The sequence below is a fragment of the Gorilla gorilla genome, chromosome 1 (genome assembly GCF_029281585.2).
Source record: "Gorilla gorilla gorilla isolate KB3781 chromosome 1, NHGRI_mGorGor1-v2.1_pri, whole genome shotgun sequence".
Taxonomy (NCBI): domain Eukaryota; kingdom Metazoa; phylum Chordata; class Mammalia; order Primates; family Hominidae; genus Gorilla; species Gorilla gorilla.
This window is the reverse complement of record NC_073224.2, coordinates 91,045,761-91,073,410: the sequence shown is the minus strand read 5'-3', so window position 1 is coordinate 91,073,410 and position 27,650 is coordinate 91,045,761. Positions and strand designations below refer to the sequence as shown.

The 27,650-nt window shown below is 42.5% G+C and overlaps 1 protein-coding gene and 1 pseudogene across 1 annotated transcript in view; one reads left to right on the top strand and one right to left on the bottom strand.

Annotated features, from left to right (window-relative positions):
* The window catches only part of ALDH9A1 (aldehyde dehydrogenase 9 family member A1), a 36,926-nt gene extending 31,777 nt beyond the window's left edge, over positions 1-5,149 (bottom strand). The window contains exons 1-2 of the mRNA XM_004027824.5: positions 4,667-5,149; positions 1,558-1,703 (exon numbers count right to left, since the gene is read on the bottom strand). Of these exons, the coding sequence (XP_004027873.3) occupies positions 1,558-1,703; positions 4,667-4,847 (327 nt within the window). The 5' untranslated portion in view covers positions 4,848-5,149. The remainder of the gene's footprint in view (positions 1-1,557; positions 1,704-4,666) is intronic.
* A 9,320-nt stretch (positions 5,150-14,469) lies between these two features.
* On the top strand, positions 14,470-15,752 carry LOC101124650 (carbonic anhydrase 14-like; annotated as a pseudogene).
* The last annotated feature ends 11,898 nt before the right edge of the window (positions 15,753-27,650 follow it).

The following is a 27,650-nucleotide window of genomic DNA, read 5'->3' as shown; positions in this document are numbered from 1 at the left end:
AGCCATCCCATTACTGGGTATATACTCAAAGGATTATAAATCATGCTACTATAAAGACACATGCACACGTATGTTTATTGCAGCACTATTCACAATAGCAAAGACTTGGAACCAACCCAAATGCCCATCAATGATAGACTGGATTAAGAAAATGTGGCACATATATACCATGGAATACTATGCAGCCATTAAAAAGGATGAGTTCATGTCCTTTGCAGGGACATGGATGAAGCTGGAAACCATCATTCTGAGCAAACTATCACAAGGACAGAAAACCAAACACTGCATGTTCTCATTCATAGGTGGGAATTGAACAATGAGATCACTTGGACACAGGGTGGGGAACATCACACACCGGGGCCGTAGGGGGTGGGGGGCTGGGGGAGGGATAGCATTAGGAGAAATACCTAATGTAAATGGTGAGTTGATGGGTGCAGCAAACCAACATGGCACTTGTATACCTATGTATCAAACCTGCACATTGTGTACATGTACCCTAGAACTTAAGTATAAAAAAAAAAAAAAAAGAGGCAGGATTATCACTTGTTCCTTGCAGCTCTGGACTCCCAGGAAGAGGCAGCCTGGTCAGATTCTGGGAGACAAAAGAAACCTTTTGTTTCCGTCGAGTTTCAAACAGAGGACCTTCCGTGTGTTAGGCCAGCGTGGTAACTACTGCACCACAGAAACCCTTTGCATTGCAGGCTTTTTATGTTTTGCAATGAGTATTATATACTTGTTTTTACAATTTTTTTTAGTTGACAAATAAAAATTGTATATATTTATGATGTAAAAAAAAAAGTTTAACTCTCTTTTTTTTAAAGGGAACATCTACAAATCTATGAAATCTTCCCAATTAAAGTAACAATACTTAAAACCCTATCTGAAAACAAATCTGAAAAAGAAAGGTAGACTTGAGAATCATCAAAATAAAGAATAAAAAGGAAACAAGTAAACAACATGGTTTAAAAAGAAAGGAAGGCTGGGCACAGTGGCTCACGCCGCCTGTAATCCCAGCATTTTGTGAGGCCGATGTGGGTGGATCACTTGAGGTCAGGAGTTCAAGACCAGCCTGGCCAACATGGTGAAATCCATCTCTACGAAAAATACAAAAATTAGCCAGGCATGGTGGCACACACCTGGAGTCCCAGCTACTTGGGAAGCTGAGGCAGGAGAACTGCTTGAGCCCGGGAGGCGAAGGTTGCAGTGAGCCGAGATCACTCCACTGCACTCCAGCCTGGGCGACAGAGCAAGATTCCGTCTCAAAAAATAAAAATAAATAATAAAAAAAGGACGATGAGCTATAAAGAGTGCATTATAATTCAAAACAAAGCTTTACAAACATGAAAACCTGCCAAAGGAGATGTCCGAGAGCCAACATCCAGATGGGAAGTATTAAACAAAAACTTGTTTTATATACTAAGGTGAGCATGTGGAAATGTTTTTCCATTTTATAAAAACGTTATGGCTTAATGTTGCATCAAAGTCGAACTGCAAACATCACAAAGAACCCTCAGAGCAATGTCTGAGTTTTCTGGAAGGGAATAAATTGGAACATACCCTTATTATCCTGGCAGCCTCCAAAAGGATTCGGCAACGCTCCATGCCAGATTTTTGACTCCATATTTTAAAAGCAGCCTTTGCATTTTGAACAGCCAAATTTACTTCCTTTTCTCCTGAACATGTGAAAGTAGCTATCACTCGGCCTATAAAGAGCGGAAACATCAGTTTTAACTCAAATTGTTGCCACATATTTAAATAAAATATTATCTATCAATATTCTCTTAGTAGTATTCCTTTTTTTTTTTTTTTTTTTTGAGATGGAGTCTTGCTCTGTCACCCAGGCTGGAGTGCAGTGGCGCGATCTCGGCTCATTGCAGCCTCTGCGTCCTGAGTTCAAGCGATTCCCCTGCCTCAGCCTCCTGAGTAGCTGGGACTACCAGTGCACGCCACTACGCCCAGCTAATTTTTTGTATTTTTTAGTAGAGACCGGGTTTCACCATGTTGACCAGGATGGTCTTGATCTCCTGACCTTGTGACCTGCCCGCCTCAGCCTCCCGAAGTGCCAGAATTACAGGCGTGAGCTACCGTAACTTCTTGTTTTTAAGAATGGTTTGATTTAGTGACCATCTCTATACTAGCAGGTTTTTTTGTTTTTTTTTTGTTTTTTAAGACAGAGTCTCGCTCTTTTTGCCCAGGCTGGAGTGCAATGGCACGATCTTGGCTCACTGCAACTTTCGCCTCCCGGGTTCCAGCAATTCTCCTGCCTCAGCCTCCCGAGTAGCTGGGATTACAGGCGCCTGCCACCACACACAGCTAATTTTTGTATTTTTAGTAGAGACGGGATTTCATCATGTTGGCCAGGCTGGTCTTACATTCCTGACCTCAAGTGATTCACCCACCTCTGCCTCCCCAAGTGCTGGGATTACAGCCATGAGCCACCACACCCAGCCTAGCAGTTCTTAACTGTATTTTGCGGTCATTGACATTAGGAGTCTGATAAAAGTTGCAGACTTCTCTCCAGAAAAATGTACTTAAACATATAACAGAATTACAGGAATGTCATGTCCCCTGCCCTAAACTCATCAAGGATTTAGGGTTAAGAACCCCTGCCCTCTACTATTTTACAGTTGAGTTTACTAACATTAACTTCTGATTAAGTTTTGCAACACTCCTAAACATTATCTCAGAATCTCAGGGGTCTTGTAAAATGAAAGTCAAAAGTAATCAGTCTACTGGGTTATAAACTCTGACTGTAAATCCCTTGTCTATATTCTATGTAGGTTATATCATACTACTTGATACTTGATAAATATAGTTAATAAGCAGTAATATCAGGATAAGGCAACCCTAAAGGAACATTTTTTTTCTCAAAAAATCCAAGATTTTCTTTTCTTATTCCACCTTTATTCCCTCTCCCTATTCTGGTGCAAATTACGAAACAATCAGTTTTTCTAGGCCCATAGCCCAAGGACTGTACTGCCTCTACCAACAAGAATTCTTTAAGTTTGCCAACTCAGCAAATCCTCTTCACAAGAACTCCTGGGACTCTTTCCAGGGAGATTTCACAAATCTGCAATTTCTGTTACAAACTTGAATAGCCAGCTGGTAAAGGCGGTGGCTGAGGATCACACACACTGTAGGCAATTAAAGCAAAGAGGAAGTTTTCTTTCTTTTGTATCAGGATTAGGTCGGGGTAGAGAAGCTGTTTCCTCCTATATAAAGAAGAGATGTGATAATGCCTTCTGGTTCTGCCAAGTCACTGCTCTGTGGTTTAGTGTGGATGGTCAAATACTAAATTCTCCAGTCCCCTGCAAATCAGTTTTATTGCTCTGGCTACACTTTACACAAAATATTTACATTTTTCTCCCCACATATATTCCATAAAACCCAGCAAAATAAACACAACACAAAACCAAAACAAAAAGCCCCTTCTTCCTTATCTCTGTGACCTTCAGAGTTCCCAGAGTAAATCCAGTGCCTAGCACAGTGCTTAGCACACATTAAGCATTGGATTAAAAAGTTTTATTTCAGCAAGATGAATAAATTGTGGAGAGCTCATGTAGACCATGGTGACTATGGTTACCAATACTGCATCATATATTTGAAATTTGCTAAAAGAATAGATCTTAAATATTTCACTATCCAAAAAAAGCCATTAACTATGCAGAAGCAATGGATAATTAGATTGACCGTGGTAATCATTTTGCAAGGTATACATACGTTACAACACGTTTTACACCTTAAGTATATACAATTTTTATTTGTTAATTATACTTCAATAAAGCTGGGGAAGAAAGTACTGAATAAAGGTGGGGTTTTTTCCTTTCCCAATTCTGATTAATGTGCAGAAATATTTTAATATTAGAATGTGGAGACAAAGTCCTCATTCGTAGTCATTAGAAACTATCTGTGAGCGCTCCTTCATTCCCAGCACAAATGATTATCTTCCCCACAACCCCGCCCCGTTCTTTTAGAATTCCTCTCCTATGCACACATTTGAAGACAATAATACATCAGTCCTGGTTTTAAAAGGGGGAACAGTTGGCTGGGCTTGGTGGCTCACGTCTGTAATCCCAGCACTTTGGGAGGCTGAGGCGGGAGGATCACCTAAGCTCAGGAGTTCGAGACCAGCCTGAGTAACATGCTGAAAACCCGTCTCTACTAAAAATACAAAAATTAGCCGGACGTGGTGGTGGGAGCCTGTAATCCCAGCTACCAAGGAGGCTGAGGCGGGAGAAGCACTTGAGCCCGTAAGGTAGAGGGCGCAGTGAGCTCTGAGATGGTGCCCCCGCACTCCAGCCTGGGCGACAGAGTGAGACCCTGTCTCAAAACAAACAAACAAACAAACAAACAAAACAAACAAAAAAGGAAGTTAACAGAGGCACGACTTCCCCCACCAGTACTTTGCGAACTCTGTTCTGGCCCGGGTAAAACAACTCACGATCCTACCACGCAACTCATCAGCTTTTCTTTTCCTCCCTACCCATCCCTGCCCAGAGGCACTCGCGTTGCCCCAGAATCGCTAGCTGCCTACACAACCTTAGACTCTCCACTGTCACTGTCTGTGCTCAAGTCAACCCTGCAGAACACAGGAAACGGGGGCTGGCCGGGAAATCCGCGCATCCGGCCCCAGGGCGCCCCAGCCTCCCCGGCTCGTTGCAGTTACCGGTTGCTGGCTCGAAAGCTTTCTCGGTGCCGGAGGCGTCCGCCGGCTCCACGCGGGCCCCGCCGCGGTAATTGAGCGGCTGCGACACGACGAAGGTGCCAGTGCTCATGGCGGCGACAGAAGAGGGCCGAAGACTGCGAAGAAGCGGAGAGAGCGCGGCCAGGCCTGCTCCGAGAAACATGAGTGGCTGACGCAGCTCCGCGGCAGAGGCTGACGGGCCGCGGGAGGGGCGGGGCCGCGGGGCCGCGGGGCCGCGGGGCCGCGGGGCCGCGGGGCCGCGGGGCCGCGGGGCCGCGGGGCCGCGGAAATCGGTTCCAGGAGATTTTAGGGGCAGTCACTCGATTCCTCCGCGGTCCAGGTCAGGCCCTCCCCTCGCCAGGAGGGTGGAGCAAGACACCACATTCTCCCCACCACCCCGCCATACCCCACACAGTCTCCAGGCGGGAAGAGGACTTCCTTCTTCGTGATCAATATTTGCGTAGCACTTTGCAAGCGTTTTCGGGTTCATCATTGCATGTAATCATCCTAGGATCCCATTCTTAATCCTATCGCCTGAAGAGGGCAGAGGATTGGAGTGCCAAGAGTCTTCGGTGGTTACTTCACTGCTAAACCACCGTTTCTGTAACTGTATAATGCTTTTTAAAGGGTGACAGTAAAAAGCAAGGGGACTGTGAACGAAATAGATGATATTGTGATCTGAAACTGCTTTTTAAATTCTTAAAGACAGACTGGGCGCTGTGGCTCTCACCAAGGCTGGAGGATCGCTTGAGCCCAGGAGTTTGAGGGCAACAGAGAGAGATCCCGTGTCTATTAAAAATAATAATAATAATAAAAATTGGGCCGGGCGCGGTGGCTCACGCCTGTAATCCTAGCTCTTTGGGAGGCCAAAGCGGGCAGATCACCTGAGGTCAGGAGTTCGAGACCAGCCTGACCAAAATGGTAAAACCCCGTCTGTACTAAAAATACAAAAATTAGCTGGGTGTGGTGGCGGGCGCCTGTAATCCCAGCTACTTGGGAGGCTGAGGTGGGAAAATCGCTTGAACCCGGGAGACGGGTTGCAGTGAGCCGAGACTATGCCATTGCACTCCAGTCTGGGTGGCAAGAGTGAAACTCAGAAAAAAAAAAAAGTATCCAGGTGTGGTGGCACACGCCTGTGGCCCCAGGTACTTGGGCGGCTAAGGTGGGAGGATCCCCTGAGCCCCGGGGGTCCAAGCTGCAGTGAGCTATAATCGTGCCACTGCACTCAGGCCTGGGCAACAGAGCGAGACCCTGTCTCAAAATAAATAAATTCTGAAGGAGCAATGTAAATGCTATTAATGACAAATATTGATAGAAACAGAAGCCTAACATACAGAATACGAAGAGCAAAGGCCACAGGAAAAAGTGTCAGGAAACAAAATGCCTTCTGTAAGACAAAGCAGCCACCCAGAGGCACTCACAGGTCTGTCAGCTGAGGGATCTTGCACAAAGGTTCATTCTTCTCACCAAACTTCCATGCACCTCCAGTAGAGACTTTGACAAACAGAAAGTAATTGGCAATTTGGACATTTCTTTTAGGATTGTTTCTCTTCTGGGGGCTGCTGTCTTTCTCAATGTTTTTTCCTTTACCTGCCAGCTTACCAGCACAATATTAGGGAGTGTGGTTTTCAGGTTTAGAGTATATATAATGTATTCTGATCAAATTTTCTGGCACTCTATACCAGTTTGTTCACTTTTTCAGTGCTACTGAGATGTGTAGGTCTTGGTCCTCAGATGGAAACAGCAGTGCCCAAACTCAGAATACCTGAGGCCACACTCACATATTATTTTATTATTGTCCATTGCAAACAGAATTGAAACATATCAGGAGTTGGTGACGAGCAGCACTATTTTCCAAGATCACTGAATGGTCATTTAGGTACAGAAACTATACGTCTCAAATTTTATGGGACAATTTCTATTTAAAAGATTCTGTCCCCAACCAATGCATTTTGACTTGTCACATCATAATTCCTGATGTTTGTTTTGGAAATGTGGTCGTGATGTCTATTGAATTAATTCATAGATGATAAGACAGACAAACCTCTGGCCAGGCACAGGACTCATACCTGTAATCTCAACACTTTGGGAGACCGTGGCAGGAGGATTGCTTGAGGCCAGGAGTTCAAGACCAGCCTGGGCAACATAGTGAGACTCTGTCTCTACAAAATATTTTAAAAATTAGCCTAGCATGGTGGCGCAAGCTCGGCTTGAGTAGTCCTGACTACTCAAGAGACTGAGGTGGAGGATTGCTTGAGGCCAGGAGTTCAAGACTGGAGTGAGCGATCATGGCACCACTGCTCCAGCCTGGGCAACAGAGTAAGACCCTTCCCCAAAGAAAACAGATCTCCTCCAAAATATCTAGCTTTTAAATATCTAGCTGTTCCTCTTACCTATCTGTGCTTTTATTATTAAATTATTATTTTTAACTTTTAGGTTCGGGGTACATGTAAAGATTTGTTACATAGGTAAACTTGTGTCATGGGGGTGTGTTGTATAGATTATTTCATTACCCAGGTATTAAGCCTCGTACCCATGAGTTATTTTTCCTGATCCTCTCCCTCCTTCCACCCTTATTATTAGATTATTAATGTATTATTTTTCATTAGCAAAATCCAACATGTAGAAAGAGCTTTATAGGTTACAGAGCCCTTTCACATTTAATTTCTCACATGATGCTCATAATAACCCTACAAAAGAAAAGAAAACTAACAGAGATTGAGCTAGGATGTAGTATGTGGCACTTTGTCAAATATCTCGGTGACAATCATGCAGGATAGGTTTTATCATCCCCATTGTACAGATGAGGAAACTAATAGAAAGGTCGTAGAGCTTCCCCATAGAGGAGCTAAGGCTGGAGTCCAGCTCTGTGCAAGTTCAAAGTAAATTTCTTCTTACTACACCAGGTCGAGATGTTGACCCCATGAAGGTTGCTATCAAAATTCACTCTTATGTTGGTGGATATTTATCAGAAACCCAGAAATCTGGTTCTAGGGAGATTTAAAGGACATGTAAACTTCTTAGGATGTTTGTCAGCACTACCCAGTAAGCAGCCCAGAAGCCACAGAGGATGCTGGCCAGTTTACAAGTTCAGGGTGAAATTCAAACGGACAAAGATGCCACAAGGAGCAGAAGGAATGCCAAAAGAGAAACACCTCTTAGATGGGTGTGTGTTGGAGGGCAGATTTGGGGGTAAAAAGAGATAGAAAAGGAGTGGAATCATTGCTAAAGGGTAGAATATCCAAGGAGAAACTGCCTGCCTCACAACTTGCTTAAAGCCAAACTTGGGTGCCACTAAAGCCCCCTCCTTTTCCACATTTCCTTCCCCAGACAACCAGAGGAGGAAAAGAAAAGCAACTGGATCCCCTTCCGCCACCTCCAGGTCTCCTAAAGGAAGAAGTCCTTGGGAACCCACACTGTGTGATCCAGGGTCCTTCACTGGCCTCTCCCTCAGGTCATCCAGTTGTCAATTTGTTGCTTTGGCTTAGTTTCACCATTAGCAGTACTCTTCTTGGACACGACCTCCAGAGTAAAAGCAAATGCCAGATGCGGTGGCTCACACCTGTAATCCCAGCACTTTGGGAGGCGGAGGTGGGTGGATTGCCTGAGCTCAGGAGTTCCAGACCAGCCTGGACAACATGGTGAGACCCCTGTCTCTACTAAAAATACAAAAAAAAAAAAAAAAAAAAAGCCAAGTGTGCAAGTGTGGTGGCGCACACCTCTAGTCCCAGCTGCTGGGGGGTTGAAGCGCGAGGATCGCTTGAACCTGGAGGCAGAGGCTGCAGTGAGCCAAGATTGCAACATTGCACTCCAGCCTGGGCGACAGAGCAAGACTCTCCAAAAACAAAAACAAAAAAAAAAGAAAGAAAAGATCTTTAGGGAGTACTAGCTCTTAGTCTGTCCTCTAGAACTATGAATACATCAAACACACACACACCACATTTATTTTTATTTCCTGAACAATAGTATGTTTACTACTCTTATAACTCCTTCAGTGGGGAGCCAGAAAACCATCCGCACAAAAAGAAAGGAAAAAATTACTCAGAATCCTGTTCCTGCCCATTTTAACAGGGCCTTTCACTTAACAATAATTTACAGATTGAATTTTATTTTAAGCCTGAGTGTCCTCACATTCTTCATATACAGAATGTAATTTTCTCACTGAAGACCTAACAGGTTTCCTAATCTAGGCAGCCTGACACTAGGATTAGGTCCTTAATGAATATTTGTTGAATGAACACATCAGTCAGGTGTTACAAACCAGGACTTTGAAATCACTGCGCTGATGAGGATGTCCCCTAATGCTACTTAGGCATCTCTGCTTGGATAATCTAGTCTTTTTCATTTTTAACAGCTTTTTAGGCTATAATACTCATATTTATAAACCTGAAGTAATATGAAACAGTATGTGAAAGTGGTCTAAAAATGAGAAAGCACTATACAATTGCTATTATAATAACAATGTTCATAGTTTGCAGTGCCTTCGTGTTTTTCTCAAATGAAATTCAGGGTCATTGACTTTGGAATTTGTTCTTCGAGTTGATAATCAGCTAGAGGCTAAAGGCTACTGACCCTACAGAAAAATTTAGAATCTGTCTGTTATCTAAGACAGTAGCATTATATAGAAATTATTCCAACTCTTCCAAATGTATAAGATATAAAAATGAGAGATTCAGAAGGTTTTTTTAAAAATAGGATATGATTTTTGTTTTCTGGGAAAGGATCTCACTCTGTCATCCAGGCTGGAGTGCAGTGGTGTGATCACTTCTCACTGCAGCCTCAAGCTCCTGGGATCAATCAATCCTCCCGCTTCAGCCTCCTGAGTACCTGGGAAGACAGGTATGTACCAGGATGCCTAATTTTTCTTATTTTATTTTATTTTTTTAGAGACAGGGTCTCATCATCTTGCCCAGGTTGGTCTCGAACTTCGGAGCTTAAGCAATCCTCCTGCTTCAGCCTCCCAAAGTGTTGAGATTACAGGTGTGAGCCATCACCTGTATATACTGATATGTATATCAGTGGTTTTTTCTGGGCACACGCCTGTCAGTGTTTTTTCTGGGCACACACCTGTAGTCCCAGCTACTCAGGAGGCTGAGGTGAGAGGATCTGAGGGGGAAGGATCGCTTGAGCCTAGGAATTTGAGACCAGCCTGGGCAACACAATGAGACCCCAATTCTAAAAAAAGCCCAAAACTTTAAAAACTCAAACAAAGAGGCCAGGTGCAGTGGCTTACACCCGTAATCCCAGCACTTTGGGAGGCCAAGGCGGGAGGATCACTTGAGGCCAGGAGTTTGAAATCAGCCTGGGCAAAATAACAAAACCCTGTCTCTACACAAAGTAAACAATAAAAAATTACCCAGGTGTGGTGGTGCATAACTGGGGTCCCAGCTACTCAGGAGGCTGAGATGGAAGGATGGTTTGAGCCTGGGAGGTCAAGGCTGCAGTGAGTCATGATCACACCACTGTACTCCAGCTTGGATGACAGAGCAAGACACTGGCTCAAAAACAAACAAACAAAAAACCAAGCCATTCTGGCATACCATTTAAGTTAAAGGCATTTGAAAAACAGCAGGGATGCTGAGGTGAGAGTATCACTTGAGCTCAGGAGGTTGAGGCTACAGTGAGCCATGATCGTGCCACTGCACTCCAGCCTGAGCAATAGAGTGAGGCCCTGACTCAAAAAAAAAGAAAAAAAGAAAAACAGCAGGTGCAAAAAGATCACTGTAACCTTTGTGCTGTTTCTTCTTCTTCTTTTTTTTTTTTTTGAGACAGGATCTTACTCTTTTGCCCAGGCTGGAGTGCAGTGGCACTGTCATGGCTCACTGCAGCCTCAACCTTCTGGACTCAAGCGATCCTCCCACCTCAGCCTCCCAAGTAGCTGGGACTACAGGCATGTGCCATCACACCCAGCTAATTTTTGTATTTTTTGTAGAGACAGGATCTTGCCATGTTGCCTAGGCTGGTCTTGAACACCTGGGCTCAAATCATCTGCCCACATCGGCCTCCCAAAGTGCTGGGATTACAGGCATGAGCCACTGTGCCCGGCCTTGTGCTGTTCCTTTAAAGCTAAAGATGAAATTCCCATGTGAAAGAAGCAATATCCTTATCTTTAAGGACAAGAAATCAAGACCAAGAGAATTCTGTACAGACCTTATTAAAATAACTCTTACCTTTTAAATCCTTCCACATAATTTAATTGCTTCATCATAACTTACCACTCTTTGTCCAATTCAGTATATAAGGAACTGACTCAAACTGCTTCTTTTCTTGTGTGCCACCTAAAACCTGCATTAAATATATTCGTGCTGGGCACGGTGGCTCATGCCTGTAATCCCAGAACTTTGGGAGGCCCAGGCTGGTGGATCACCTGAGGTCAGGTGTTCAAGACCAGCCTGGTCAACATGGTGAAATCCCGTATCTACTAAAAATACAAAAATTAGCCAGGCGTGGTGGTGTGCACCTGTAATTGCAGCTACTTGGGAGGCTGAGGCAGGAGAATCGCTTGAACCCAGGAGGCAGAGGTTGCAGTGAGCCGAGATCGAGCCACTGCACTCCAGCCTGGGTGACAGAGTAAGACTCTGTACCAAAAAAAAAAAAAAGAAAAAAGAAAAGAAAAGAAACAGCACACACACACACACACAAAATTCGGATGCTTTCTCCTGTTAATCTGTTTTATGTCATTTTAATTCTCCAGCCCAATCAGGAGTCTAAGAGAACAGAGGTGGAGTTTTGCCACCCCTACAAGCTGCATTTGCCCATATGGCTTGTTTTCTTAGGACAGAATCCTAGAAGTGGAATTGCTAGGTCTAAAGATATAATTGTTTTTAAACTTTTTGATACCAATTTGCAAGTAGCCTTAAAAAAAAAAAAAAAAAAAAGGCCAGGTGCGGTGGCTCATGCCTGTAATCCCAGCACACTGGGAAGCCGAAGCGGGTGGATCACCTGAGGTTGGGAGTTGGAGACAAGCCTGGCCAATATGGTAAAACCCCGTCTCTACTAAAAATACAATAAATTAGCCGAGCGTGGTGGTGGGCGCCTGTAATCCCAGCTACTTGGGAGGCTGAGGCAGGAGAATTGCTTGAACCCGGGAGGTGGAGTTTGCAGTGAGCTGAAGTCGCGCCACTGCATTCCAGCCTGGGCACGACAGAGTGAGAGACTCTATCTCTAAAAAAAAAAAAAAAAAAGTCTTGTCCGACAGAGCAGGCAGCCTTTTTTTGGCTAGAGGTCTTGAGGTATAGTTTACAATTAATAAAATGCACTCATATCAAGGGGACAGTACAACAAGTTTTGACAGAGGTATGTAATTACTTCATTCATGATATGCAGGGAGTTTTTTAATTATATGACTGTAAATATTAATCACGATTAAGCCAAGTAGTCTATTTTAATTATATTTTCTTTTTTGCACAATTTTTTATTTTTCCAGTTCACAATTGCTTCTAATTTTCTTATGAATACTTGACTAAGTCTTTCCACACCCTCTGACAGCTCTGTAAAACAAAGTCAATATATAATTTCTATATGGTCAAACCTATGAGATAATTTGTGTGGCTTTTTGTTTTGTTTTCCTTGGAGATACCTGTACGGGAGTTTTCCAACCTCCTCATCTAGTCTGGATTGCTTGTTCTCTCCACCTGCTCCCCCACTCTTGCCCTGGGACTTGTCTTTGCTGTCATCCCAAGCATTCCCTTTGCCTCTGCCCTGCCAATATCCTCTGTTTCCATGTCTTCCTCTTTCTTCGTATACTCCCTTATTTTAACAGAGACATCTTCTAGTAGTAGCTTCCTGAGAAAGGGCACAAGGAAGGTAAATCATCTGAGACTGCCCAAATGAAAAATATTCATTCTCTCACATATGATTGATGATCTAGGTGTGCATAGATAAGTATAGTATTCAAGTTGAAAACAACATTCTTTTAGAATTTTAAATGTAATATTCCATTATCTTCTAGTTTATAATTGCTATTGAGAAATCTAATTTGTAGGCAGTTTTTCATCTGCCTTTCCAATGTTTTTTGAGAACCCATTCTGCACCAGGCACTGAATTAGATGTTAGGAGTATACAAACCTGAATACACAGGCACATGGTAAGAACTTAATAAGTAGCTGTTGTATTATGTAGCCAGTTTCCTTAGTTTCCCTATTTTTTCTTTACCTTGAGTCATAGAAAAACACAATTGAGAAATCAGAAGTTTAATGAAAGTGCTTTGGACAATTGCTAACATAAATTACAATTCAGAACGTTTAAAAAATCCCAGCCTATCCAATCTCTAAATGCCACATATCCAATCTATTATCAAGTGTTAACATTTTTGCCTTTAAAATATATCTTGATTCAGCTAAGCTATGAGGATGCAAAGACATACAGAGTGATGTAATGGACTTTGGGGACCCAGAGGGAAGGTTGGGAGAGGGATGAGGGATAAAAGACTACATATTGGGTACAGTGTACACTGCTTAGGTAATGGGTACACTAAAATCTCAGAATTCACTGCTACAGACCTCATCCATGTAACCAAAAACCACTTGTACCTCAAAAGATATTGAAATTTAAAAAGAGAAAAAAAGAAGAAAGACCTTATCTTTTTACCTTAAATAGGAAGACATCACAACAGAGAAATCCATGCTTTATTATAAAGAACAGAACAGAGACTATTCACCATGATTAGTCAGAACGTACGTTCTCTTTTTATCTCTGAATTAGTTTTCAGATCAGCTGCATTATCGAAGGCAAAAATAGCAATGGCAAATACAGGAAATAAATTTATTTCTCTATTATATAACGGTCCATGCTAAGCAGTCCAGGGATAATATGGTGGCCCCCAAAGTATTAGGGACCAAGGGACCCTCTGTGTTCTTGTTCTGACATCCTCACGTTAACTTCTCCATGTTCCTTGAAAGGCTATTCTCTTTCAGCTTCTGGTACAAGAGCTTCTGACATAACAAGACGTGGTGATGATTTTTTATCTCAATAATCAGCATCCAGAGTGATTCTGATGCAAGCATCCTTGGACCACATTCAAAACAATTAAGCATTGTTTCCCATGTTATGACTCTCAGAACACTAATTTTGCAAGATGCTCCATATAAAAAGGATTCTGTTGATAAATAAGTCTGGAAAACTGTACTTAACACATTCCCATTTTGGAAATCACAATGATTATTAGCATATTTTGAACTTAAATAAGTGCTGCAGTAAATAAATCTGCTCAATGTTATACAGCCTGGTGTTTCCCAATCTTATTTGAGCTCAGCATTGTTTTTTCAGGTGACTTACTAAACTGTAGGAAATGCTGTTTAAGAATCAGATTGGGTAAAATGGGGAAGAGATCATTAAAGTTAGCAAGTAAGGGATCTTTAGTATCTTTAAATAGAGCAATTTCAGTTGAAGGGTGAGAAGAAGCCAGGCTATAATAAGTTATGGAATGAACCAGAGGTGCAATGTGTACATTGAACATACAACTATGTTTTCCAAAAGGATAGTGAAAGAAAGAAAGGTGCAATACAGTTTCCGGAAGAAAAAAGGAGCCAGGAAGAGGGAGAACTTGCAAATCCAAGAGGAATAAGAAATAACTGTCATCAAGTGGAATGGAGACTGCCGAGGAGATGAAGAGAGAGGGCTGAGAGAAGCAGCAAGAGATTTGTTCTGGGGACCCAGAAACCCACGGTACCCTACTGAAAATCAAATCCCTTGGAAACCCACAGAGACAGCAGCAAAAAAAGGGATAAAGACACTCAACACCAGGAACTCACCTCTCTCTCTGCCTCTCTCCCCGTCTCTCTCTCTCTGCCTGCCCTAGTCATCTAGTCTCCAAACTCCCAGTCCCCTGTGCCCCTTCCTGGGATACCATGTTGTTCTTCATCCTCCTGCTAGAGGTGATTTGGATCCTGGCTGCAGACAAGGGTCAACACTGGACATATGAGTGCCCACATAGTCAGGACCACTGTGGCCAGCCTTTTACCCTGAGTGTGGAAACAATACACAGTCCCCCTTCGATATCCGGACAGACAGTGTGACAATTGACCCTTAGATGACTGCTCTACAGCCCCATGGATATGACCGGCCTGGCACTGAGCCTTTAGACCTGCACAAGAATAGCTACACAGTACAACTGTCTCTGCCCTCTACCCTGTATCTAGGTGGACTTTCCAGAAAATATGTAGCTACCCAGCTACACCTGCACTGGGGTCAGGATGATCCCCAGGGGGGCTCAGAACACCAGATCAACAGTGAAGCCACAGTTGCCGAGCTCCACATCGTACGTTATGACTGTGATTCCTGTGATAGCTTGAGTGAGGCCGCTCAGAGGCCTCAGGGCCTGACTGTCCTGGGCATCCTAATTGAGGTGAGTGAGACTAAGAATATAGCTTATGCCAGCCTGGCCAACATGGTGAAACCCCGTCTCTATTAAAAATACAAAAATTAGCCGGGTGTGGTAGTGGGCACCTGTAATCCCAGCTTACCCAGGAGGCTGAGGTAGGAGAAGAATCACTTGAACCCGGGAGGTGGAGGTTGCAATGAGCTGAGATTGCACCACTGTACTCCAGCCTGGGCAACAGAGCAAGACTTAAAAAAAAAAAGAATGTAGCTTATGAACGCATTCTGGGTCACTTGCATGAAATCAAACATAAAGATCAGAAGACCTCAGTGAGAGAGCTGCTCCCCCGATAGCTAGGGCAGTTCTTCCTCTACAGTAGCTCGCTCACAACTTCCCCTTGTTAGTAGAGGGTGCCCTGGACAGTTTTCAGTCCAAGGGCCCAGATTTCAATGGAACAGCTGGAAAAGCTTCAGGAGACATTGTTCTCCACAGAAGAGGGGCCCTCCAAGTCCTGGTACAGAACTACTGATCCCCTCAGCGTCTCAACCAGCAATGACCTTTGCTTTTTTCATCCAGGTGGGATCCTTGTATCCTACAGGTGAAATGCTGAGCCTTGGTGTAGGAATCTTGGTTGGCTCTCTCTGACTTCTGCTGGCCATTTTCTTCATGGCTAGAAGGCTTCAGAAGAAGAGGCTGGAAAATCAGAAGAGCGTGGTCATCACCTCAGCATGAGCCACCACTGAGGCATAAACTCCCTCTTAGATACCTTGGATATGGATGCCTTCCCCTCGTGCCTCCAGAGGTGCTTTCCCCTCATGTCTCACCACCCCTCAGGGAACCTCTAAAATGGGGTGCTGGCCAGAATTACTGTAGGAGTAGTAGGCGCTTCTTCCTCTGGACATCCCCTGCAGAGAGGTATGGACACAGGCTCTCATTCAAGGAAGAACAGCAGAGCCTTCAGCCCCTCAAAACATGTAGGAGGAGATCAGGGGATCCCTGTGTTGTTAGTGCAGAGGACAAATTGTGTTTAGTTTTAGGGGAAGTTTGGGATGTACCCCAAAGTCCTCCACCCTCTCACCTTTATGTCCCTTTCCCTAGATATATTGCAGGATCTCCCCTTAGGAGAAAGAGTTGCTGTTGGGGTTATATATTTTTGCTCAACATATTTGGAAACTAAAGTTTCTGGAGAAAAAAAAAGGAAATAAGAAATAATTGATGCAAAGTCCCAAAGGCAGCAAGAAAGAGTGGAGCCAAGAGGACAAGTAAAAATGTAAAGAGAAGAAATACTGTTTTTCTTTCCTCAAAAAAGAGAAAAGGTGAAAAGATGAGTACAGCTATATGTTTGGAAGTGAAGGAGCATGGCTGGAAGAGAGCTGGTTTTCTCTGTGAAGTAGGAAGAAAAATCACCTGCTGAAAATAAGGAGAAAAGAAAAACGAAGATAAAGTTTTGGAACAGCACTTCTGGGAGATAACAAACTTTGCTAACTAAGAATTAGTAAAAAGGTTGTTGAGCAGTACTCAGTGCTGAGTTGAATATTGAATAGATTTTTTTTCCATCCTCACTCAGTGGTCCAGGAGGAGAACAAGCAGGTGCTCGGATTCATCTAGGGTTGAGGATTAATGGGGTAATGGGGCAGAAAAAGAGGAACAAAGGACCTGAAGGCCCTTGTGACATTGAATGATAACTTCGTTTTCAATAAAAGAAAAAAAGGCCGGGGGCGGTGCCTCACGCATGTAATCCCAGCACTTTGGGAGGCCCAGGTGGGTGGATCACCTGAGGTCAGGAGTTCGAGACCAGTGTGACCAACGTGGTGAAATCCTGTCTCTACTAAATACAAAAAAATTAGCCAGATGTGGTGGCACATGCCTGTAATCCCAGCTACTTGGGAGGCTGAGGCAGGAGAATCACTTGAACCCAGGAGGTGGAGGTTGCAGTGAGCCGAGATTGTGCCACTGCACTCCAGCCTGGGCAACAAGAGCGAAACTCCATCTCAAAAAGAAAGAAAAAGAGAAGAATGGGGAAAAGTTAAGGTTGTGGAAGCATCTAAGATATGTGTGTTCAAAGAGATTTCTCTGTTCAGTATTTCAGAGCTTTAGGTGGTGATTACATTAATTCATGGGAATGAAGTGTTGGAGTGAAGTGGAGGGGAAGTCTGCTGCAGTAAAGGATGTCTAGGAATTGCAAAGCTAGTTAACAAGGTATATGATGAGCAATGGCTACTTTTAAATCTTGGCTCTGTCCCTTAACAACAAATGAATTTGAACAAGTTGCTTAACCTTCTCAGTGTCTGTTTTCTTATTTTTTTTTTTAAAGGAGAAAATTATAACTAATGGTAGGAGCAATGTAAGAAGACAACATATGTAGGCTGGGCATGGTGGCTCATGCTTGTTATCCAAGCACTTTGGGAGGCTGAGGCAGATGGATCACTTGAGGTCAGGAGTTCGAGACCAGCCTGGCCAACATGGTGAAACCCTGGCTCTACTAAAAATACAAAAATTAGCTGGGGGTGGGGTGGGTGCCTGTAATCCCAGCTACCCCAGAGGCTGAGGCAGGAGAATTGATTGATCCTGGAAGGCGGTGGTTGCAGTGAGCCAAGATTGCCTCACTGTACTCCAGCCCAGGTGACAGAGCAAGACTCCATCTCAAAAAAAAAAAAAAAAAAAGACAACATACGTAAAATATCTGCCACAGTGGCCTCAATAAGTAGGAGCTGCTACTACTGGATTGGTCGACTATAAGGATGTCATAGACACCTGGAATTATGGCAGAAAAGAGAATAGAAAGGAGCTGGGCATGGTTACATGTAGCAGTAATCCCAGCTGCTCAGGGGGCTAAGGCAGGAGGATCACCAGAGCCCAGGAGTTTGATGCCAGCCTTGGCAACATAGTGAGAACCTGTCTCAAAAAAAAAATAAATACTTTTTCTAAAAGATAAAAGGATATAAAGGAAAAGATTAAGCTGTGTGTTTAAGTCCTCAACAAATCTGAGGGCGTGACTTGTAAGTTGCTAAAGGAGAGTATCGAGATTTGAGAAAACCCAGACGATGTTAAGTCCCTGGCAGTGCCTTCTGGGAGGTATTCTCTTCTCCTCTGTCCTCCATATGCTCATCTTAAGTGGGTATTGAAACTTCTGCTTCCAACCATGATGAAATAACTGGAACTAGACTTTCCTTCCTGCCTTAAACAACTAGAAAACTGGACAAAATATAGGAAACAATGATTTATAAACATTGGAAAACAGGTAGCATAGGCGGTCATCTCTGAGAGAAGGGAAACAAAGTAAGTTCTTCCAAGTTTCCCAGCTCTCTGCCTAAAAACAGGAAAAACAAATAGAACACAGGTGTTTCCCTAAACTGAGAATTCAGAGTTTAAGAAGATAAAAGCAGCTAGAATTTGTGGAGCAGTGCCAGAAAGAAGGGAACTATTAAAAAGAGAATTATGGATATTTGAAGAGATTCCTCCCTCTACTTCCCCCCAGCTTTATTGAAGTATAACTAACAAGTAAAAACTGTATGTATGTAAGGTGTACATTGTGATGTTTTGATATACATATATATAATGTAAAATGATTACCATGATCAAGCTAATTAACATATCGATTACCTCACATGGTTACCATTTTCTTGTGTGTGTGGTAAGAACATTTATGATCTACTCTCCTAGCAAATGTCAAGTATACAATACTGTATTATTAACTGTGGGAACCATACTATACAATTAGATCTCCAGAATTTATTCATCCTGCATAACTGGAACTTTGTACTTTATGACCAACATCTCCCCATTTCTCTCCCTCTCAGCTCCTGGAAACATCATTCTACTTGCAGAGTCCCCTTGATTTGAAGGCTGAGTACTGATCTGCAGTATTCAGCAATGAGGAAACTACCCAGGGCCAGGGGGAAAACCACCAGAAAGGAGTAGGCAGGAAAAATCCCTTGACCTCATATAGGACTGGGAATAGTTTGGGTTCCCAGCAGCCAGCGTGGAAAGATCTTATAGGGCATTGTGTAGGGTCCTCAGAAGGCTATTGCCTCAATAATGGGGTCAAATTAGCCCTAGGCTAGTGGCTGCTCTGGGCCTGCCATAACAAAGCTTAAAAGGAAGCCTCTCACGCCTCTGCGCTCCAGCCTGGGCGACAGAGGGGAACTCTGTCTCAAAATAAATAAATAAATAAATAAATAAATAAATAAATAAATAAATAAATAAAAGCCTCGGAAGAATCAAACCAATTCCAAATAACTTATCTTGTCCCAGAATAAAACTCTTGAAATATTCAAAGTAATACAACAAAGTCTATCACCTAATAAAGTAAAATCCACAATGTCCAGGAGCCAATAAAAAATTATCAGGCATGCAAAGAAGCAGGAAGAGATAACTCATGATCAGGAGGAAAACCAGTCAAAAGAAACAGACCCAGAAAACACATAGATGATGGAATTATTAGACAAAGATGTTAAAACAGTTATTACACATATACTTCCTATGCTTAAAAAGTAAAGTATAAACATGATGAATAGGAAAACGGAAGATATATAAAAGACCCATATCGAGATGGGTCTAGAGATGAAAAATTCAGTACTGGAAATTAAAAATAAACAATGACATGAACAGGTAGATACTACAGAAGAAAATATCAGTGGATTTGAAGACATAGCAATCATTTTTTAGAAACTATGGATGAAACACAGAGAAAAAGAGACTAAGAAAAAGTGAATTAGTGAGCTGTGGGGTAATACCTAGTGACTGAACATATATGTAATTAGAGTCTCAAAAGATACAGCAACTGGGAGGTAGAAAGAAAAAATGCTGGAAGAAATAATGATCAAAAAATTTTCCACATTTGGCCAGGCATTGTGGCTCATGACTATAATTCCAGCACTTTGTGAGGCCGAGGCAAGAAGATCGCTTGAACCCAGGAGTTTGTTACCAGCCTCGGTAACATAGTGAGAACTCCTGTCTCTAAAAATAAAAATAAATTTTCCAAATTTGATTGAAACTACAAGCTTACTGGCCCAAGAAGTTCAATGAACTTCAAGCAAAAGAAATATTAAGGAAATGACACTGGGCCGGGCACAGTGGCTCACGCCTGTAATCCCAGCACTTTGAGAAGCCGAGGCAGGCTGATCACTGGAGGTCAGGGGTTCGAGACCAGCCTGGCCAACATGGTGAAATCCCATCTCTACCAAAAAGACAAAAATTAGTCAAGTGTGATGGCACGTGCTTGTAATCCCAGATACTACTCGGGAGCCTGAGACAGGAGAATCGCTTGAACCTGGGAGGCGGAGGTTGCAGTGAGCCAAAACTGTGCCACTGCACTCCAGCTTGGGTGACAGAGCGAGACTACATCTAAAAAAAAAAAAAAAAAAAAAAAAAACAGAATACATCCTAATCAAAAGACCCAAAAGCTGTGAAAATAAAAAATTCTAAAGGAGGTGGTGAGGAATATGCCTTCTTCAAAGATTATTCAACTTTTGCAGCCTGATTTCTGCAAGTTCGGGAGCACAAGATTTTTAACAAAAACTTTTTAGGCCAGGCTTCCTGAGGTTTCTTCAGCAATAGTTATGCTTCAAAGGCTTACAAGACGGCCGGGCGCCATGGCTCACGCCTGTAATCCCAGCACTTTGGGAGGCCGAGGCGGGTGGATCACAAGGTCAGGAGTTTGAGACCAGCCTGGCCAATATAGTGAAACCCCGTCTCTACTAAAAATACAAAAAGTAGCCGAGCCTGATGGCAGGCGCCTGTAATTCCAGCTACTTGGGAGGCTGAGACAGGAGAATTGCTTGAACCCAGGAGGCGGAGATTGCAGCGAGCTGAGACTGTGCCACTGCACTCCAGCCTGGGCAACAGAGTGAGATTCTGTCTCAAAAAAAAAAAAAAAGCTTACAAGACAGGCTGGGTGCGGTGGCTCACACCTATAATCCCAGCACTTTGGGAGGCCGAGGTGGGTGGATCACCTGAGGTCAGGAGTTTGAGACCAGCCTGGCCAAAATGGCAAAACCCTGTCTCTACTAAAAATACGAAAAAACAGCCGGGTGTGGTGGCGGGCACCCGTAGTCCCAGTCACTTGGGAGGCTGAGGCTGGAGAATGGCTTGAACCTGGGAGGCGGAGGTTGCAGTGAGCTGAGATAGCCCCACTGCACTCCAGCTTGGGTGACAGAGCAAGACTACGTCTTAAAAAAACAAAAGCTTACAAGACATTTAATCTGTTTGCTTCTTCTTTTCAGTACCATGTGCCAATAGCCACAGCCAGGATTCTTTTCTAGACAGAGTCCTTAAGCCTATTTTATCTCTTTTCTTCCCTGCCCCAAACCCTCTTTTCTCAATTTAGTGTGAGTTGTCTTGAAACTATCTGAAACAATTGGGCAAGATTGAAAGAAGATCTTTGTCTGACTGAAAGGTCTCAATGACAGTCCTCTGAGCTACAAGTCTTGTCTCGGCTATTACGGTATTGAAGCAGTTGGCTTTTAGAAATCTTTGAGTCCTCAAGCTTCTGGACTCTATTCCCTTCTTTCACTTGCAAACCAGTAGATTCTAGTCTGAGCTCATCTCTTTTTTGAACATACCTAGCCAAAAACAGCCAGCAGCAGCCAACTCACAGTTACATTCTGGCTCATTCCATCTACCTTCCCTAGAAGTACCAGTACCATAAGAATTGTGTCTGCCTGTCAAGTACCACAGCAACAGTTTTACCAAATATTTTGCCATGGCATAGGAAGAGGCTCTGTCTTTCAGTCAGTGATATCAGTTCCTAACCTCCTGCTGTGCATCTACTAAGCCAATCCCTCTGTTTTAGGTGTTGGATTTCTAAATTAGGGTATGTTAAGCTAGTTTATTAAACAGATCCAAAATGTAATAGTTTACACCCAATATAAATTTTTTTGCAATTTACCTAACAGTCCAGAGGCATCTAAGTAAAATGTTCAAAATCTGTAGGAGCAGGGTTGGAGAAGAGGGGACTCAGCTCCACATGGTTATTGAAGGACTCAGGATGCCATCTTCAACACATGGTTTCCAAGGACACTCTCAGCATGACCCTCCCAGTCATCCAGAGCAGAAAAACAGCAAGAAGTCTTCACTGGTAAGGCATGAAGTGGTTCACATCACTTCTTTTCCCATAGAAGTGGAGAGAACTTAGTTGAATGACCACAGTGAACTGCAAGGGAAACTAACTATGAGAGTGAAGAATGGATTTGGCGAGACAGAGGTCCATCTCCATCATTAATACAAGCACTGTATCAGTCAGAGTTCTCCAGAGAAAAAGAAATAATAGGATAAAAAGACAGGGAGAGAGATTTTAAGGATCTGGCTCATGTGACTGTGGGGGCTGGCAAGTCTGAAATTAGTAGGGCAGGCTAGCAGGCTGGAGATTCAGGATAAGAGTTAAGTTGCAGTCTTGAGTTGAATTCCACAGGGCAGCAATTTGGAAACTAAGTTACGGTTTCTACATTGCAACCTTGAGAATTTCTTCTTCTTTAGGAGACCTCAGTCTTTGCTTGTGAGGCCTTCAGTTGATTGGATGAGGCCTATACATGTTATGGAATGTAATATGTGTTACTCAAAGTCTGCTGATTGTGTTTATCACGTCTAAAAAATAACAGCACAGCAACATCTGGGCTGGTGTTTGACCAAATAACTAGGTCCCATAGCCTAGCCAAGTTGACACAAAGTTGACCCTCACAGATAACCAAATATTGACAATGGTTACCTTTTGGAATCTGAAGTAAGGGAAGGTGCATGAGGACAGCATAGGGAAGAGAGGCACAGATTTTTGCTTTTCATTTTATACCTTCACAGATATTTGTATTTGTACCAAATGCGTATATTGCTTTCTTTTTTAAAATTGTTATTTTTAATAAGAAAGACAGAACTTTGTGGATTGAACATGTGAGCCTGAAAAGAAAAAAGGCCCCCTTTTTTTTTTCTTTTTTTTGTAACAGAGTCTCACTCTGTTGCTCAGGCTGGAGTGCAGTGGTGCAATCTCAGCTCACTGCAACCTCCGCCTCCTGGGTTCAAGCGATTCTCCTGTCTCAGCCTCCCAAGTAGCTGGGATTACAGGTGCACGCCACCATACCCAGCTGATTTTTATATTTTTAGTAGAGATAGGGTTTCGCCATATTGGCCAGGCTAGTCTCGAACTCCTGACCTCAGGTGATCTACCCGCCTTGGCTTCTCAAAGTGCTGAGATTATAGGCATGAGCCACCACACCCAGCCAAAAAAAGGCTTTTTGAAAAAGAGGATGAGGCAATGGGTAGCTAGGAGCACATCGACCCCGCCTCTTGGTCCTCAGACAAGAGGAGAAGAGAAACAGCAGCGTCTGCTCAAAAGGGTTGTGAATTACCATGGATTATCAGATATATTTGTGTAATTACATTGACATTTCCCTCATAAGAAAGTTAGGTTTTTAGTTCAAGTGGTAGGAGTATTCTATGATAAAATGGAGAATCTAGCAAAGGCTCAGCAAAGAACAGGGGCTGCAGAGGACACATTGAAAATTAAACACAGAGCAAAGGTGAGCCAGGATGGAGGAAGGCCTCGGCAGACTGGAGACATGCGATAAGAAAGACAATGGTCCCAGGAGAAGAGGGACAAGGGGGGTCAAAAGGCATGCCAGAGAGACCCTCCCAGATCTACCTGCTCTCTTTCTCTCCTATTTTTAAGATTTCTCACCTTGTCGAGGGGGAAACAAAGCCTTTTATTGTTTTTTGTTGTTTTGTTTTTACATGGAAGTATACTGAGAAGCTTGAGGAGTGGCAGGAGGGTCCAGGAATAAAAAAATGTAATAATACTTGCTGTGCATTTACCAGGTCTGTGTCTTCATGTTCAACCACAGGGAGCCTCCCGTTGGCCCCGTTAGAGGGCCCATTCTTATTTATTTATTTTTGAGACAGGTTCTCATTCTGTCTACCAGGCTGGAGTGCAGTGGCATGGTCTCAGCTCACTGCAGCCTCGACCTCCCTGGGCTCAGGTGATCCTCCCACCTCAGCCTCCTGAGTAGGTGGAACTATAGGCACCTACCACCATACCCGGCTAATTGTTGTATTTTTTTATAGAGACGGGGTTTCACCATATTGCCCAGGCTGGTCTCAAACTCCTGGGCTCAAGCAATCTGTCCACCTCGGCCTCCCAAAGTTCTAGGATTACAGGTGTGAGCTACCACACTCAGCCCAGGGGACCCATTCTAAAGTTTCCTCAGTGTGTAATCTACTCTACCTGTCTCCCTTCCCCTGAACAGTGGATACAAAACACATCTCCCTAAAAAGCAGGCAGGGCCAATTTTTGTCACTAGGTGGCATGCGCATATAAGCAGTGAGTTGAGTTGCAGAAAAGATGAAGGAAAACTAGAAAAAGCAAACCCATTCAACAACAAAGAAGGAACTTCAAGAATGAGGTAAACATATTTAAATTGCCTTTTTGAAATCGTTATCACCAACTTGCTTTTTTTCGTGCCCCACAACTTCAGGCTGAGTACTTGGTAGTGATAGAAAGAACTATCCCTGAACCAGGTGGCAGCAAAAAGCAAAACATGGACTATGAGAAGCCAACAAGCGAAAGGAACTAAGGGCTTAATCACCCTTTCGGGCAGCCCACTTCTATCTTGAATGGCCTCTCTAAATCATTGTGCATATTCTTTAGTATTTTTATATTATTCAAAAGTTATTCCCCCTGACCCCACAGTTTTTTTTTCTTTTTGAGACAGAGTTTTGCTCTGTCACCCAGGCTGGAGTGCCAGGATCACCTTAAATTATCCAGTGGGATCACCTTAAATTATCCAGTGGGATCACCTTAAATTATCCAGTGAACATGAAGCACAGCCAAGACTAGAGGAAAATGAAATGTGTTCATCCACAAGTCTAGTGCTTAATCAGCAAGATTTTACTTGATAAAGTTAAAGCTTTCAGACAAATGAAAATAATCTTAAGAAAAATAATCTAACTCCAATCTAGAGTCATTATAAATTAATGATTACAGGGGAAAAGAGAAAAACAAATTGTCAAATGATTTCTTAGTGTATATAGAAACAATATGAATCTAAATTTTTTGAACACTTCACTATTCAACTGCTTTTAGTAATGTTCCCTTATAATTTACAAAGGATGTTTACATATATTATTCTTATTTCATTTTTGTAACAATTTTATGAGTATGCAGGCCATTGCAGGAATTATTGTCCTCTTTTGTTAGATAAGGAAACTGACGCTTACAGTAGCTACCAGTTGTAAGATTTCTGAGCAGATTTCTACTCAACTCACCTTTGTGTCCACAATGCCCGTAGCACAGGGTCTTGCACAGAGGTCGTGCTTTAAATGTGCTTGGTGAATGGGTGAACGAATGTATGCAATTATAGCATGATACAGGTTCTTGCACTTTCTGGTCTTCCAGAAAGTATATCTGAGAAAAGAAGTCACACTCTTGGCTAATGTCTTTCTGGAAAATTGGTTGTTCTTGATTATTTTCACCGAGTTATTCATTGCTATAATATAGTCAAAATCTTAGATAAGTCCACCACATCTAATTTAAAGTGGCCTTTAGTGTTCCAAACTTGACTTCACTCAAATTTCCTTATTCTTCAAGTTCCAGAGAGAACTTTATTTATTTTTTTCCAATGGGTTGCTGCCTGATGCAACCCATTAGTGAGTGGTAAAATTAATGGATTATGACCACATTTTTTGAAGAATGAAATAAAATACCAAAGTGCATATAAGAGGTAAGTATTGTTTCATGGGACTTCTATATCTGGGATGCAATAATAAAAATGTGTTTCTTACTGTGGGGTTGTGGTCAAAAAAGTTTGAAGACCACTGCAGTAAAGTATTGCCCCATTTTGATTAAAAATGTAAAATTTTCTCTAGAATGGAACAATCTGTCACCAGATCAAGCTTTCAGACTTTTTCTACTTTCTTGATATGTATGACCTCTGTTTAAGATCCAATTCACTGTTCAGCAAATGGCTGAAATAGCTATAAACCCCAAAATCATTTTTGTATTAACAAAAATTATATTGGCTGGGCGCGGTGGCTCACGCCTGTAATCTCAGCACATTGGGAGGCCAAGGCGGGCGGATCACGAGGTCAGGAGATCAAGACCATCCTGGCTAACACGGTGAAACCCCGTCTCTACTAAAAATACAAAAAATTAGCCAGGTTTTGTGGCAGGCGCCTGTAGTCCCAGCTACTCAGGAGGCTGAGGCAGGAGAATGGCGTGAACCTGGGAAGCGGAGGTTGCAGTGAGCCGAGATCGCGCCACTGCACTCCAGCCTGGGTGACAGAGCGAGACTCCGTCTCAAAAAAAAAAAAAAAGAAGAAGAAAAGAAAAAAAATTATATTGAAGGATTCCTGAGCAGCCAGATGAATTCTGGAGCCAAATATAAGTTTCTGGGTTTTAAAATGTGCTTAGCCTCCATCTGCAGAAGGCCATTTGAAACTTGAAATATCATCTCTTAGTAGGCTTAAGTAGACTTAGGTTTATCCTCTTCCTCACTCATCTGGTGATGGTGGAATAATTTTTAAATTTCTTCGAATATTCAAAAAGTCTTGTTAAAATATACTATTTAGACAATGAGAGTAATGTGGGAAAGCTTTGTAAAAAAGTGGAATAGAGACAGCGATAATCATCTAAATGATACTCTGAAGACCCCAACTTGTCTTATGTAAAGACATTTTGAAGATCTTTTGCATGTAGGGTAACAGGTCCAGATGGGATTCAAGTTAAGCAGTTTTATACTGTAGCCCCAATGGAGACAGCCCTACTGGGTGCTGCAGTAGAAAGAGCATGGACCCTGAAAACTAAGGATCTGGGTTCTTCCTGGTTCTGTTACTTACTCGTGTAGGATCTTGGATAAATCATGATTTGTCACCTGTAAAATGGAAATAATAAAAAGATACCCTATCTCCCTCATGGGATTCCTGTGTTTAAAAAAACAAATGCCTTTAATATGCCAGGCATAGTATCAATTGCTTTACAGAATCCATCAAGAACACTATGAGGTAAAAACCTATTTATCTGATATGACTAGAACCAGTAATTTGTAGGTTAATCTAAAAATTTAATTACAGTTATGAAAAAATACATATATACATACTTTAGACATGTTTAACTTAAAACACACAAATATATACTTGTTCACTTTTTATGTAGGGCCAAGGCCTTTTCCTTGAGTATGAGTCTACTGATTGCAATACCGTTTTTTTTTTTCTGCATAAACCAAACCCATCACCTCTGATTTCCAGTTTTGGTTTCTTTAAAGTGGAGCATGAATTAAAACACTAAGAAATAATTCTGAATCTTTCTAAATTTTTTGTTACTTTTTTAGTCTTTGTTAATTCACCAACAGCAATTATTTTTAGCAACTTTTTTTATTGTTATTCCAAGTCATTCAGTTTAATTTTCACAGAAGTAATCCTTCTTTTGTATTCACATTTCATAATTTAACATATTTAGTCCATGCATTTAATTACAATAACAAGTAAGATAAATTATGTTACACAATTGACTGGCAGGAGTTGTGCACAAGCATGGTTGAGAGCATTCAGCGTGATGTGGATGCTGGTCATCAAGCTTTTCACAGGGAACTGGGAGGATCCATCTGAAGACTCAGGTAAGTGGAAATCAGATAAGGGAGCTTTGACTGAGTTATTAACTCCATTTTC